Source organism: Semicossyphus pulcher, unplaced genomic scaffold (genome assembly GCF_022749685.1).
Source record: "Semicossyphus pulcher isolate SPU_LCO1_2020_fin unplaced genomic scaffold, fSemPul1.0.p SCAF_23, whole genome shotgun sequence".
NCBI lineage: Eukaryota > Metazoa > Chordata > Actinopteri > Labriformes > Labridae > Semicossyphus > Semicossyphus pulcher.
Window position 1 is genome coordinate 16972550 of NW_027211697.1, and position 15934 is coordinate 16988483.

Sequence of the window (15934 nt, forward strand, 5' to 3'; positions counted from 1 at the left end):
TGAACTAATTTCAGATTCCCAGGACTGAAAACTAAATCCTGTTTGCAGTCACAGTCGATGTTTGAACGTTAACGTTCATTTTTCAGTAACACACACAGGCCACAAGATGGCATCAGCTACACTTCAATATGGAAACTGTGAAACTCTTTTATGGTGAGTGTGAGTCAAAAGCATAAAGCAGTAACTCTGTAAGCATGAACAAACGGCGGTGTCATACAAACACGCAAAGCAAACTCGCTAACAGGGAATCAGAGATGAAGGCCTGCCTGTCATACGACCCTGCTTCAGACGAAGGCCTGCTGCCTCCTGCAGTGGAACTTAATACAAGGGCCTGGGCAGTGTTTGAGGAACTACTCTGCAGTAACACCTCCTCTCCATCTATCCTGTGGGGTCCCACAAGGCTCCGTTGTCGGTCCCGTTCTGATCTCATCTGCTTGCTTCCTTTAATCATCTAGAAGCTCGACAGCTCCTCAATCTGTCACGCTGACGACACTCAGCTGTACCTACCCCTGAAACTAAACACGATGTCAAATCTAGATTCCCTCAGAGACTGCCTTAAAGACACGGATGGCTCAAAGTTCCCTCAAATTGAATGAGCTGATCTGAGTGTCCCAGATCCCCCAACTGACCTCTAACAGCGTAGGTCAACAGTGCGCTGACCTTTAGTCCCATGCTAGGAACACTTGTATGCCTTCTTCTGCCTTTACATGTGGCATCCAGGTAGTTCCCTTTAGCGTCATACCTTTTCTAATTACCTGTCAGTGATTTAAAGAACCCTATCAATATTTTACTCACAGCTTCATCATCCAGTCGTCCCTGTCCCACCTGCAACAGGTAAGGGCTGGTTCAGTGAGGCGGCATCATATCAGAGCGACCCTAGCGTCTTTCTCTGGCAGCTGAAACACTTTATGAATCATTTAAAGTGGTGATTATCCTTTTAATTGATGTATCCTCTGAATCCAAAAGTATGCCTACATTTCCTTCCCTCGAATCCTGCTGTTAGCTGTGGCTTTAACCTGAGAGGAGAAACCAGACCAGGCTGTCCTTTCTTTATTGTCAAGTGCACAGTGGCCTCAGACAGACATCTGTGGAACAGCCTTTCTCCTCACAGTTTAGAAAGGAGGTAAAAAGATGAAGCAAAGGTCACAGGCTGGACTCTACAGCTTCATTCACCTGACGCGCACCCTGAACCCCTCGGAGCTCGTGTCAGACGGACCGAAGCAGCAGAAAGAAAGCACGAACCCCCACCTTTGATGAGATAAGAAAAGACAGTGTGCAGAGGAAGGACACTGAATCTTAATTATTGAAACATGTCTGACAGCTGTTCAGGAGGAGACTTAGAAACAAGAACTACAAGGCCACACATAAATAGGTGCAGAGTCATCCCAGGTATCATAACAACATGATTCAAGCTAATCCTTAAGATGGAGTAAGAGAGATAGACAGAGCTACTGAAGAAGATAAAGTTACCTATTCTATATTTTACGATCCACCAATCAGCCAGAACATTATGACCACCTGCATAATATCGTGTAGCTCCCCTTCTGCCGCCAAAACAGCCCTGACCCGTCGAGGCACGGACTCCACCAGACCTGTGAAGGTGTGCTGAGGTATCTGGCACCAAGACGTGAGCAGCAGATCCTCTAAGTCCTGTAAGTTGCGAGGTGGGGCCTCCATGGATCGGACTTGTTTGTCCAGAACATCCCACAGACGCTCAGTTGGATTGAGAGCTGGGAAATCTGGAGGCCGAGTCAACACCTTGAACTCGTCGTTCCTCAAACCATCCTGCTGACAGAGGCCACTGCCATTAGGGAATACTGTGTCCATGAAGGGGTGGACTTGGTCTGCATCAATGGTTAGGTAGGTGGTACGTGTCAAAGTAACATCCACATGAACGGTAGGACCCAAGGTTTACCAGAAGAACATTGTCCAAAGCATCACACTGCCTCCGCCGGCTCACCTTCTTCCCATAGTGCATCCTGGTGCCATGTCTTCCCCAGGTAAGAGACGCACATGCACCCTGCCATCCACATGATGCAAAAGAAAACGTGATTCATCAGACCAGGCCGCCTTCTTCCATCGCTCCGTGGTCCAGTTCTGATGCTCACGTGCTCATTGTAGGAGCTTTCAGTGGTGGACAGGGGTCAGCATGGGCACCCTGACCGCTCTGCAGCTACACAGCCTCGTACACAACAACCTGTGATGCTCTGTGTGTTCTGACACCTTTCCATCAGAACCAGCATTAACAGTTTGAGCTTCAGTAGCTCTTCTGTTGGATCGGACCACACGGGCCAGCCTTCGCTCCCCACCTGCATCAGTGGGCCGCCCATGACCCTGTCACTGGTTTTCCTTCCATGGACCTCTTTTGGTCGGCACTGACCAAAAGTCGGACCGGGAACACCCACAAGAGCTGCAGGTTTGGAGATGCTCTGACCCAGCTGTCCTCGTCATTTCTCCTGCTCCCAACACGTCAACATGGAAGACAAAATGTTCACTTGCTGCCTGACATGTCCCCCCCACTGACAGGCGCCATGGTAACGAGATAATCAGTGTTATTCACTCGACCTGTCGGTGCTCATGATGCTTTGGCTGATCGGTGTATATGTACATATTTATTGAGTCATTGGTTCTGTGTGTCTGGCTTCAGGCTCACAGTGAACCGATCCTGTAATCCTGAACAAAACTTCTGAATTAAACTTAACTCTAACGTTTCCTCTCCTGTCCCTGTGAGACATATTGAGCTTCAAATATATAATAAACATAAATGATTTCTGCACCAGAAGACGTATCTGGCTAATCTGCCTCCACCTGTTTTCACCACAGACCTTGTATAAGAAGCTGTCTGTGAGGTTTGCAGCTGGTCGTTTCAAAGCCTCCAGTTTTTTGACCACACTTGGACGAGAGGGTGCGCACACATCACCAGCGTGCTGCCTAACAGGAGCGCTTGTTGATTCGTTTATTCTTTCAAACATTTCATTAAAAGAACTTTTATGTCCTGTGACTGCAAAGTGTTCAGCGTGTGAAGCTTAACACAGACAGAAATAAAACGGATGCTTTGACATTTTGGGACTTTGGCAGGAATCTGTCGAAACGCTGATTGTTTTTTCTCTATTGATATTTCAGTCAGCCAGAAAGGTCCTCTCAGTCTGTGAGCTTTATGACAGGTGTGTGCTGCAGACAGACAGCAGACTCTAATGTGAAATGTCAGCGTCTTTGGAGAGTTTCTACTTTTAAATCTATTTCTGCAGATTGTTTGGACAGACCGGACTCACCTGGCACAGGTGCAGTCACTGATCAGATAACACAGAGACGTCTATTTAGATGATTATCTGGATCATTTGAAGAGCTTCAGTTTGAAAGTGTATTTTTATTTCATGAAGGCAGAAAGATTAGACCAAGTTTAAGTCTGTGTGTAGGCACTCGTAGGCTGTGTGTTATCGCCCGTTAGTGTTTCAGCTGGCGTGCTTCGGCTGTGTTGAGGAAAACAGTCCACTCTGCTCGCTTCTCAAGTTTCTAGCCGGACAGAAAAGGAAGTGCTGGCGGGAAGTTCTTTACCGCTAACCGCTAAACGCTTCTACACCAGAAGCCCTGAACAGCTGTCTGTCGCTCGCAGAGGCTGCATCGTCGTCCAACGCCAGCCGCTGTTCTCAGATTGGGGTTACAGTTAAGTTTATTCAGGACGTATGAACATAGTAGAAACATAGAAACTTCTTTCATGTTGAAGGATTTTGCTCCTCACAGTTTCAGGAGGCTTTAAAGAGTGAATGGCACCACGTGAAGTATCATCACTCGTTCATAAGTTGGGTTGTACAGGTGTGAAGCTCGGGGGGATTCTCTCGATGAGACGAAACCACTTGAGAATATTGCTGGGAAACTTAAAGAGGAGTGAAGTGGTCAGACTCAGCTGGACTCAGGTCAGCTGATGAAAGAATCACCTGGTAGCAGGTGTCCGCCGGTCAGGTATGAACCAACAGCTGTGGGGAAGAGTTTAAAAGGAAGGACAGGGAGGATCAGCTCATCACTCTGTTTGATGTTAATGATCAGGATTCGTCGCTTGCTGTCTGTTAACTCACCAATCAAAGCCGGCCCCTCCTCCCCGACTCGAGCGAGCGTAGAGCAGCTCGGCCTGGATGAAGAGAGCAGTGACTTAGAGAAATAAAACTGTATTTTCTGGTTGTGTAACTGCCGTAACGTTCTAAAGCACAAGTAAACAAACCTCCAGACAACCCTGCAGGAAGGTGACGGATTATGTTTGGATCCAGCCTCTCTGGCCTCCCTGCCCCGACACTCTGCAGCTCTGTGCTGAAGGTTTCATCCCCGGCACTGAGAGAAAGCAGACACCATTTCGTCTGCTAGCATTGGTGTGAACTGGTATGTGTCAGAATTACAAGTAACTGCAAGTTTCAACTGGTCTTATCCCAAATCTTTGGTCCGGCCTGAACGCACCATCAGCCCCAGCCAAACAGTCCAGAACATCGGCGCTCGGCTCTCCTCTCTCCTCCGGTTGCTTCCAGGATTGGAGAAGGAAACCGAGAAGATGGGTTTCCTTGCTTCTGGGTGTTTCTGCAACTGCAGCAGGGTTTTAAACCCACTCACCAACCAGTCAGAGCAGAAATATTTAACACAAAGAAAGCTGTCAGACATCAGCCGAGCAAGTTTCTCTGCATGTTTTTGTCCCTTTAATTGAGCTTCGACCTGCCTTAAGTTTGATTGTTTTCTTTCTGCCTTTAAAGCTCCTGTGACGAGTTTTTTACGCTCATGAAACGGACTGAAATGAAGGTACAGCTTTGTCCACAGGGGGCGCCAAAAACAACACAAACTGAAAGTTCCTCACAGCAGCTTTAACATTTGCCTTGTGTTAATGCAACAGTGCAAGCACCGCATTAAGATCACAAACATCTTTTATAAACACCTTTAAACCTGACAGAAGATGTGCATCACACACCAACTCCAGGAAAGGACGATATTCTGTGGTGCTTTACTGAAAGCATCACTTTGTGTTTACATCACAGTGACATTACATCACTACACTTCTCCAGCATCTCAAAAATATATAGGATATATATATACACAGGATATCAGAAAAAGCCTATTCTTATTAACACGTTGGTTTGGAGATGGAATATTTCTGCAGCAGTGTGAGGTCAAAGTGCACTGTCCAATGTTCATGTCTCATGCGAACGCCGTTTGTTTCTCTGCAGATTTCTCGCCTTACTCTGAAGTCATCACCACATCTGTGCTGAGCGTGTTTGCTTTGGTAGAACTGGATGAAACTCTCCTCTCTGTGCCTCATAATGAAACAACAGGTGAGTCCACAGCTCTGAAACGTTCCCATCAGAACCGGCAGCCTGAAAGCTTCGACTCTGGTTTAACTCTGGTTGTAACAGCAGAGCTCAGAAACAGAGCTGGCGGTTTGCTGCTATCTGGTGGTGGATTCACAGCGGTGACTGCAGCGCCTGCTCCTCTGCGGAGGGAAGGATCTGGATCTGAGAGAGGATCACAGAAAGACACTCCTTTATTTTAGCGTCATTCAGTTGAAGGGTGGATAGTGAACATGGTGCCTGGTGTTCAGGCACACGGTGAATCACATGAACAGGTGTCTTGCTTTAGTTGTGCTCCAGGTGGGCGCCATCAATCAGTGTCTTTAAGGTTCATTTCAGTTTAACATTCACCAGAAATTCACCCTGTAAACGATTTGTAAAAACTCTACAGTACTTACCTTTCTTATTGGATCTCCACATGCACCACACGTTACCAGAACACCAAACACTGAACAAAGTTGTGAAACTTGTTGTCCACCTTTTTTAGGGACCAAAGTCACGTCTGCTCCGACAGACAGGTGTGTTATTTCACTTTAAGTCCGTCCAGGTAACTGAGTGTTTGGTACATGCTTTGAAGGTAAAGAATCGCTCACATATCCAGAGGTGTCACCTGGTTGGTTCGTGGACGACCGTTTAAAGCCCAGTTTGGCATTTTGTTGCTGCCGACGCCAGAGCTAGCTCAACTAGCACGGTGCACCTGTGATTAATCAAAGGCTCATAGACAGAGAACCAGTGAAGTCGCCCCCTGCTGGTCCCTAGAAGTATTTCTGCATTGCTTCTTCCTCCAGTCACTGTGACACACTCAGCTCTTCATTCAGAGCTTCCTGGTGCGACCCTGTGCTTCCTGCTGGGAACAGTTCGGCTCTTTCTCTGAACATTTACATAAATGTTTCGGGTCACAGAGAATCTTCTGCCTGGAGCGCAAAGTTTTCAATAACTCCTTGTTTGTGTCACGATATTCAAATCACCTCCCGTCAAACAGACCTGCTGGGATGACTGATCATTATTATTATTCATCTTCAAGACTGAACACTTTTATTTACGCTGCTGGGTTCGAAGCCGCTGACACTTCCTCCAGGTAAGCACAGATCCTGCACACGTCCTATACCTTTACATACATTTGAATTAATGTCATACTCGGCTGACGGACACATCGATGGACTCTTTCCAGATGTTTTTTTATACATTTTAGAGGTAATTATGCATTTCGCTCAACGCGGCCCCCTAACAACGTTAGACTGTATAGATGGCTCTGCATCACAACGTTCTGTAGGAGAGACACGTTATCAATATCAGAGAAATAAACGGGTCATTAAACAGGAAGGTTCATAAAAGGGGATTAATACAAAGAAGCAAATGAAACAGAAATATCATTTAATGTCACACTATAAATAAATCACATTATTTTTTCAGTTCAGGTTCACATTTAGTTTAAGCGTTGGCTCCTCTCACATCATGACGTCACAGTTAAAGTTTGGTTATTTGGTTTAAGTTATTATTTCTTATTAAACTCAATTTATTCCAAAGTGCTGTCAAACTCACGTCCTGTTTATGGTGGTTTGGCGTCAGTACTCATAGAACTGAGGTTACAACTAGTAACTACTATGTGTGCTAGCTAGTTATCTTTGCTGTAAAAGAACGTGCTCCACTTTAAGCTGCATGTAGTGAATGTCCCACACTGACATATGAACGTATCAACATATTAATATGACTGAAGCTCCGTGAGCGTCCGGTGATCCTGTGTCTCTTTCACCGCTCAGACCGCTCCGCCCACGTGGACCCAAAACGCCGCGTTGATGTGTTCTGTCACGGAGCATATTGTTCTCCACAGACGACTCTCTGCACTAAAGTTAGGTTTCATATGGACTTCTTTATTATGTGTGCTCCGTGTACTTGACAGACACAGAGGAAATATAACCATGTTGCCTTTTCATACATTTTTAAAGATGAAAACAAACATTAAAAATATCTGTTGCATCTGCAGGTAGATTTCAGTTGTTGGACATAACTTAGTCCATCTAAATGTTAACGTATATCTCAGCTCTGTTTTGTTGCCCATATTGTTCAGTCTAACGTTCTGGCGGTCAGTTCGAGAACCGATCAAATGTTAGGTGACTTTATTTTGAAAACCAGCAGGAAGTCTTGTCGTGGTTGCAGGCGTGCCAGCAGTAAAGTTAAAGAAGCAAAAACCTAAGAGCATTATTTCTGAATGTACTCAGCGTGTTCTGTGCATTTCAATGAACCAGTTTGTGTTTAATCAAGTGGCCACAAACATGAAGCTTGTTACTGACAACATGAACATCCATACATCCATCCATTTAAGGTTCAGCCAAGCTGTCCAAAGGTACATCATGGGAAGGACTGCAGGCATTATGATGCTCTTATCAGGTCAGTGTGAAACTTACATTTTAACAGTAAAGTGTGTCGTGGAGAAGAGACAAATAAATGTGCAGTGAGGAGAGCGAGAGGTGCGCTTCAGTTCGGTACGCAGATTTTCATGTGAGATCCTTTCTTCATATTTGAACTCTAAACACGTGAAATGCTCTGAGTCGTCATAGTTACTGAGTTTACCAGTGAATGCATCCGCATGTTTTTCTCCATCATGACCACAGGACTGTGTCTCCTGCCGGCCTGTTTTCCTCGTCAGTACCTCCTGGTTAAAGAACTAAAGACCTGGACTGAGGCTCAGAGCTACTGCAGGGAGAGGTACACCGACCTGGCCTCGGCACACAGTGAGCAGGACTTGGCCCAGCTCAACGACCTCATAGGCAGCTACGCTTTAGTCTGGATCGGATTGCAGGCTGATGACAAAGCAACATGGAGGTGGTCTCTGGAAAACCCAGATAATTATGATAAAGAAGCGCCTAGCTTCTTCATGTTCACTGGTGAGGATATGATTGGTAAAGACGCCGATTGTCCTTACTACAAAACTTGTGTGTCAGTTACAAATAACGGGACTCTATCTGTAACTATCAAATTATTTTTACTCACAGAAGGAACTCAGAACTCTTCATCCAGCTTCGTCTTAGTGGAACAAAATATGACCTGTGAGGAGGCTCAGAGCTACTGCAGGGAGAACTACACTGACCTGGCCAGCGTGAGGAACCAGACTGAGAACGACCAGATCGAACCGCAGGGCCTGAGCGGAGACACCTGGATCGGCCTCTGCAGAGACTGTTGGAAGTGGTCGGATGGGAGCAGACATTCGTTCAGGAACTTGGAAACTGTTGCACCAGCCACCAAACCTGCACATTCATGTGTGGCTTCAAGATTTGGTCAGTGGATTGACAGTGACTGCAGCTCCCAGTACTTCTTCGCATGTTACTTTGGTGAGTTGAGTTCTAACTATATGTAAACCCTTCAGTAGTCAAAAATAAAAACCCCTCATTGTTTCTGATGTTTCCTCTTTTACATTAAAATAATACTTTCAGATAAATCAGCTCCCAAGACGAGGAGGCAGGTGGTGCGGGTGGTGTTGAAGAAATCGGACTCCTCCGTGGACATGGAGGAGTTGAAAGACGACATCCTGCAGAAGGTAAGGCTGTTTCAGGCTGTTCACTTCTCTTATAACTACAGAAAGTAAAGCACTATCATTTGTTTATAACCCACATGATCGTGAGCCACTGCGGAGGTCTACCTGAGACAGGGGAGGCTGACATACCTGCTTCTGCACTGCAGGGTGTAGCTTATGGTAGAGTGACACCATAGTAAACTCAGCTGCAGCAGTGTAAGACCCTCAGAGCTGCCTGAGCTCTGAGGCTGAGCATGTGGAAAGTTAGGTCCTTAATGAGTGGTAGTCCATGGCTGGGTCAAACAATCCAGGAGAGCAGGGTTGGATTCTGTGTGGAACAAAAAGTGGAGTTTTTCTTATAATCCCACCACGCTGTGTTAAACCTTCCCAAACAGAGCGCGGACATAAACCCTCTCATCAGAAAGGAAGAAAACGGAAACTAAAGGTGACCTTCACGCAGACACTGAAAGGCTCCTTGAAACGGCTGTGCTTATGGGTACTTTTAACACGGACTAAAGTTTCTCTGTAAAGCGATGTGTCAGGGTACCACTTTATAGGTGCCAAAGGGTAAAACAGCCCCTATACGGAACCTTAAAAAGCTGCTTAATAGGACCTAAAAGAGGTAGTAAAAGAGTTTCTTGAAACAGCTGCGAAATAAAAGTTTATACAAACACTAAATGGTACCTTGAGCCAGATGCAGACTGGTTTTATGTAGATCATAAGGGATACCTGGAACCAGACACAAATGGTACCTTTAACTTGATACAGTTGCTAAATATACCTTGATGGTGAATGACCCCTTAAAGAAGCTTCAGGGTACCTTGAAACGGACACTGAAGGGTACTTATAACAGATGCTAAAGGGTAGCTGAACAGTATTATTCCACCTCACAGTTTGAATCTCAGCGTAACATACAGTCCCCTTTTCTGTGTGTTCAGACTGACCCTCTTTGTGTTTGTCAGTTTCAGCAGAGCAGAGAAGGAGGAGGGCCTGAGTGAGGGCGTCAAGCTGAGATGGTTGGAGCAGCCTGACGGGAAGGTCTTCCACAAGGAGGAAAAACAGGAAGAGGAGGAGAAAGGCTGAGACATCAAACAGGAGCTGTGATTCTTAACTTTGACTTGTTTGTGTTTTTGGTTTGCTGGGTCATTCAGAATGACTTTTATATTTCAGTCTCTCTTTTGATTAAAGATGTTTTACTTAAACATTTGTTTCAAATAAATCCAAAATATTAGCATTTAAGTTTATGAAATCTTTTGGGGGTTTGAACAGTGTTTTTTTCTGCCACACCCGCAGCAAAACGTCTGAACAGCAAACTGACCTTTTTTTTTTAAACTTTCTGTAATGAACTTTTATTTTCCCTCTGATGTTTGTGGCCGTTTATTGAGACTCGACTTTGCTGTAAGTTCAGCATTTTTACTATTTCAAGACAAATATCCAGGAGCTTTAAGAAAGACTAGAATTACATTTATGTTATTATGATTTTTCTCTACGTTTATCAATATTATATTATAATTCTATATTAATTGATTTGTTTTTTACACTTTGGACACTGCTTATAGCTTAATAATAAGCAGTAATTGCTTCTAGCTTATTACTGCTGAACATTAGTAATTAGTGCTGGCTGGTTGAGGGCACTGCTGGATTGGGGTTAGGGTTTTCTACCATCTACAGACTCTCAGCATGAAGCATAATTTAACTCAATGTCAAACTTTTAACTCAAGTTCTGACAGACTTTGTTTTCATCTCTATTCTCCCCAAAATCTCCATGAAGAGTCTCCCCTTTAATGGAGATTGTATGTTTCTATGTTTCTATGTTCACAATAAAAAGACACTTCTAATGTTATAAAATACAATTACAGTTACAAATACATTATTACAATATATATCTTATATTATTACAGAGTGTACTCTCCAAACATCCTGAAATCCATTTTTCATGGATTTAAAGTTCACGAACACAACAAAGGTGGTATTATGACTCGTCCACTTGGAAAATCCGAGGAGGTCCTAAAAGCAGCATTCATACTGTAATTTCCCTTTTCTTCTTTCTCAACGATATTTAGAAACATGAGTTATAAACAATAAAATAAACGTTGAAGACTTCACCTAACATCATGAAAATAACTCAATATCATTTTAACAGTTTTTCTTATCGTTTCAATCGGACACATGTTTATGTACTGTTTGGAAAATGCGAAAAGTCGCGTTTAATTCGATGTTTCCGGCAGCATGTGAATGTAGCATTGCTCCGCGCCATGACCCGGATGTAGTTCCGTTCAACTTTATATCCCACAATTCCTTTCACCACCGTCCTCTTTCCCTACTGCAGCAATGTCTAAGAGAGGTATGAAACCCGCCTTGTCAAATCCACATTCATCTGCTGGTTTATAGGCCTCGACAGAGCTTAAAATGTTGTTGGTTTGTGATAGAGCAAGTAAAACAACATATCTGCTTGATTATTTTTCATTTTTTGGAAACCTAATGTAAGTTGTGAAAGAAAACGATTTGGCTGGCTAAGTTAGCCGGCGGAAGCCATGTTTCGCTGTCGGCGCGACGGAGGCATGGAGTTACGCTAGAGGTTGGAAATGTGTATTTTCTGCTCGCTGCAAACTTCAGATACGTTTCATCTTGATACGCTTCATGCCACACGGATTTAAGACATATGACAGGTTCCGCGTTACAAATTTTAAGTGTAAACTGACTTCGGCTAGCTAAAGCTAACTGAAAAAGCTAAGCACAGCCGGTGCAGGTGGGTTAGCAGGTTTCTCGGCTAACGCGATCTTCAAATGTCAGATTTGAATAAATAAAAGTAAGAGGTGAACAAGTTATGTGCTGTACAGCAACGCTAGCTTCGAGTTAAAAGGTTCAAAGATGTGTTACGTTACCTAATGATAGCAGTTGTTGACTATTTCATCTCTAATACCAGAAAATGGCAACGTGTATGTCAAATAGTTCATGCTAGCTTCATGTCCGTCACCACATTATTGTTTTTGCTCATGCAACAGGCAACATCACCGCTATTTCTGAAAGGTTAAGTTTTGCAGCGCCCAGACTTTTTTTCAATTGGTTTTCAGGTGTCTTTGGGCCTCTGAGCCTTAGTGCGACTCTTATTTTGTCAATTTCATTAAGCTACCATGGTCCTGTTTAGTAGAACCGCCTGACTTTTTCAATATCAAATGCTGAAAGTTTGGATATTAAAGACCCTGGCAGACATTAGATCTTAATGCTGTATTTGTGAAGTAGGAAAATGTAAACCATGCACAACTAAACTTGCTGAAATTCATCAATTCAGCTCCATGATGATCGGAAAAGTTGTTAATTAGTTAAACGTGGTGGAGATGCTACGATGTATGTTATTGATGCCCGGGTGTTTGGTCCAGTTGTGAAACTGTCATCAAGTGTTTGACTGGAAGCATGCAAAGAATGGTGAATTTAAGGCAGAGATTTAACGGCTGAAAGTGGATGTTAAATGTTAATTTTAGTCAATTGAAGTTGATTGATTTCATAATGTGCACCTTCTTCTTTCAGGACGTGGTGGTTCATCCGGAGCCAAGTTCCGCATCTCACTGGGTCTCCCAGTGGGAGCGGTCATCAACTGCGCCGACAACACAGGTACGCCTCACCTCACCCACTGTACTGACATGTATGCAGAAATGAAGCCCCATTTTTAGGAAAGGTTGTTTCCTGTCACACGTGTCATTACATAGACCTGGGAGGTTGTGGTGGTTAAAGGAATAGATTTGTCATTTTTGGAAATCATTCATGCACTCATCTTTGCAAGGATGACTTGATAAACCATGTTCACATCTGTACGCTAAATATTACACTGCAGACTCCAGGAAGTTACTGCTCCCAGGTACTAACACCTCATGAGAAAGTGAATAAGTGTATCATAAATGATCCAACTGTCCCTCTGACGTTTCTGGCGAGGTTAGTAAGTGGGGAAATATTTTCCACATTTTAGTGTTTGGGAACTGTACAATAAATCAACACTTTAAAATTCAGAAGCACGCTTTCACTCTTCATGCAGAGATGCTGTTCAGACAGCTGTTTGTGTCTAATCAGTGAAAGCTGTTGAACCCCTGTTATCTGCAGATGAGACTAGTTTGTGTTGAGTGCTTGTCATTGTGGAAAAAAGCGCTGTTTGCAGTTTTGTTAAAGATTCACAACAACATTATTTAAATCTGTGTTGGATGATTTTGATTAATTCTGGCACAGACTAAGATATGCGTAGCTGGTCAGTCTTCTCTCTGTGCCCCTTCCAAAAGCACTTGCTTTGTCTGCTCAGTGGCTGGGTGAGTTGTCGTAGAAGGGAATATAGATTCATCACTGTGGGTGAGACGGCAGCGACACTGTGGCTGACTGATCTCAATCAGGGATGAGACAAATAAAAGCATGCTTAGACTCTTGTGCAGGTGTCTTTAGTTTCTTCCTTTCTCTTTCTAATGTTTGTCTCCCTCTGTCCTCCAGGTGCCAAGAACTTGTACATCATCTCTGTAAAGGGCATCAAGGGGCGTCTGAACCGTCTGCCTGCTGCAGGAGTGGGTGACATGGTTATGGCCACAGTGAAGAAAGGCAAACCAGAACTCAGGAAGAAGGGTGAGTCTGAGATCAACTACCATCTACCGTACACTTGAAGACTAAAGTCAGACATCCTCGCACATCTAAAGACGTTTGTAAGATCGTACAGACTGTTTGTTGAAGGATCAACATGTTGAGTTTATTTCCGTTAGTCCTCCTGGTGGGGAATTGGAGTCTTCTCCATGTTTACTATTTAATCAGTTTGCTGCTGGAGAGAGCGCTCCTATTGGCTGATTAAGTTGCCCATTTGCATTTGTCACTAATTAAAACATTTGAATCCAAAGTAAATACTGGATTTTATCAGGTGTATTGAGGTCTGTCTTTCTCTCCTGAGACCTCTTTGACCAACTGATGGAGATGATTGGCGAGTGCTGGGTGTTTGGCTGTTGGTCTTTCTAGTGTCGTGTTGAGTGAAGAGACTGACAGTTAATTTACCTCCTTTTGTCTTATGTTTTTAAATACACGAGAAGGGCGAACGTGGAGGAGTCAATCTGCTGCATCACAAAAAGCAACTGATGTGGAAAATGTTCCCTTCATGTGCACCGTTTCTCCCACTGCGTCATGTTTATGTTAAAGTGACCGCAGTCACTAAAAGAGATTAGCAAAGTTTTTTCTGTGTTTTTTTTTTTGTCTACCCAGCCTTGGCGGAAAGACCCGCCCATGCTAGTTGATTGACAGCTTTATCCTTCATTGAATAGCAAGAGAAAAGACAAAGTAAAGGGATACAATGACATGACTGACGGTATATGAATAAATAAATAAATATATATATGAATAGTATAGGAAATTTAAAAACATGCAGGTTAATTTAAAGAGTTGCCCCTTCCAAAAGCACTTGCTTTGTCTGCTCAGTGGCTGGGTGAGTTGTCGTAGAAGGGAATATAGATTCATCACTGTGGGTGAGACGGCAGCAACACTGTGGCTGACTGATCTCAATCAGGGATGAGACAGAGTTAACCTCAGTACAGCCGGAGTCTGAGAGTTATCTTGGCATAAATAAAATGTACACTTATTTTTTTTATATTTCAAAACTTTGTCACTCTATTGTATAATGATTCCTCTAAATGATTCTTTTCTTACTTATTCCTGTTTGTGTTCCTTTACATGTGTGTTTAAGCTGCTGCTGTGACTGCTCAATAAGAAAGTAGCAGCTGAAGTTCACTGCTCGAAGGCTAACATGCGGGCGTGTACAGGGTGTTTGTGTTGGAGGATCCAGTTTCAGGGTTCATAGGCAGTCGTGCTGTGACCCCTTGTTTTCCAGTACTGTCTACATTCGTACACTGGTTTTGGGCGAGTTGTGTGACATGATGATAACCACATTCTCTCTGTCCTCAGTGCATCCTGCGGTGGTGATACGGCAGCGGAAGTCGTATCGGCGAAAAGACGGCGTGTTTCTCTACTTTGAAGACAACGCGGGGGTCATAGTAAACAACAAGGGAGAAATGAAAGGTGGGTTTGTTTGGACGCTACAGCAGGTGTGATTACAGTACAGGAAATACTTTTATACTCCTGTGCAATGACCTCAACATCGCAATTGAGAGCAGCTCAGTAGAAATTTGTCTAAAGACATTTTATGTTAAAGTCCTTTGTAGGGTTCAATTTATGAACGGCATCGGTGTCAATTTCACCATCAGGACAGGTGCATCAAAGTGGTTACAACGACCTTCAGTGTTTTCTGACCGTGTGGATACAGGTGATAGGTGTAAAGAGTTGCCCCTTCCAAAAGCACTTGCTTTGTCTGCTCAGTGGCTGGGTGAGTTGTCGTAGAAGGGAATATAGATTCATCACTGTGGGTGAGACGGCAGCGACACTGTGGCTGACTGATCTCAATCAGGGATGAGACAGAGTTAACCTCGGTACAGCCGGAGTCTGTTCAGAACTATGTTGGCACATTCTACACGTCTTCCTGTCTGTTTAACTTTATTTCATATCTTTTTAGATAGCGTGTATTGTTTGTACTAAAATAAGTCTGCGCTCCTGTGTCTGCAGGTTCAGCCATCACAGGCCCAGTGGCCAAAGAGTGTGCCGACCTTTGGCCCAGGATCGCCTCCAATGCTGGCAGCATAGCCTGAGCTGGACCCTGCGCCTGTTTGTTTTCAATAAAACTGTTGGTAATCAGCCCCGGTTGCTCTGACTTTCATTTACATGTAGAGGATCATGTTTGAACTATGTGACTGTCGATTATCTGTATGGATCAGTGAAAGAGCCACTTAAAAAAATTACTTTGTCATTTTCAACCTGGGTTCTAATTTAAAATGTGTTAATTACTTTTGCTTTAGAAGGCAGCTTCCAAATACTGCATTGGCTGCAATTTTGTCTTCAGGTCTGAGAGGGTTTTGTAACCAGAAACGGTTGTTGTGTTGCTCTTTTCAAAGCTACCAGACTTTTACCTTGAGGGGAAACGGGACTTTGTGCTCCACCTCTGACTCCATGTGTTTGTGTTATTGAGTGACTGTAACAGGCCGTTCAGATGCAACACAATTAAAGTGTTCAGTAACACAAACTCTCAGATCGAGGTGCC

The 15934-nt window shown here is 43.8% G+C and overlaps 2 protein-coding genes across 2 annotated transcripts; both read left to right on the top strand.

Annotated features, from left to right (window-relative positions):
• Positions 1-7648: 7648 nt before the first annotated feature.
• On the top strand, positions 7649-9967 carry LOC138603038 (layilin-like). Its single transcript, XM_069674693.1, has 5 exons — positions 7649-7709; positions 7934-8206; positions 8315-8650; positions 8753-8856; positions 9795-9967. The coding sequence occupies exons 1-5, from the start codon at positions 7673-7675 to the stop codon at positions 9828-9830; spliced, it is 786 nt and encodes a 261-aa protein (XP_069530794.1). The 5' UTR covers positions 7649-7672; the 3' UTR covers positions 9831-9967.
• A 1130-nt stretch (positions 9968-11097) lies between these two features.
• Positions 11098-15531, top strand: rpl23 (ribosomal protein L23). The gene is made up of 5 exons (XM_069674694.1): positions 11098-11176; positions 12361-12444; positions 13303-13431; positions 14749-14862; positions 15403-15531. Exons 1-5 carry the CDS (start codon positions 11164-11166, stop codon positions 15483-15485), a joined length of 423 nt encoding a protein of 140 aa, XP_069530795.1. The 5' UTR covers positions 11098-11163; the 3' UTR covers positions 15486-15531.
• The last annotated feature ends 403 nt before the right edge of the window (positions 15532-15934 follow it).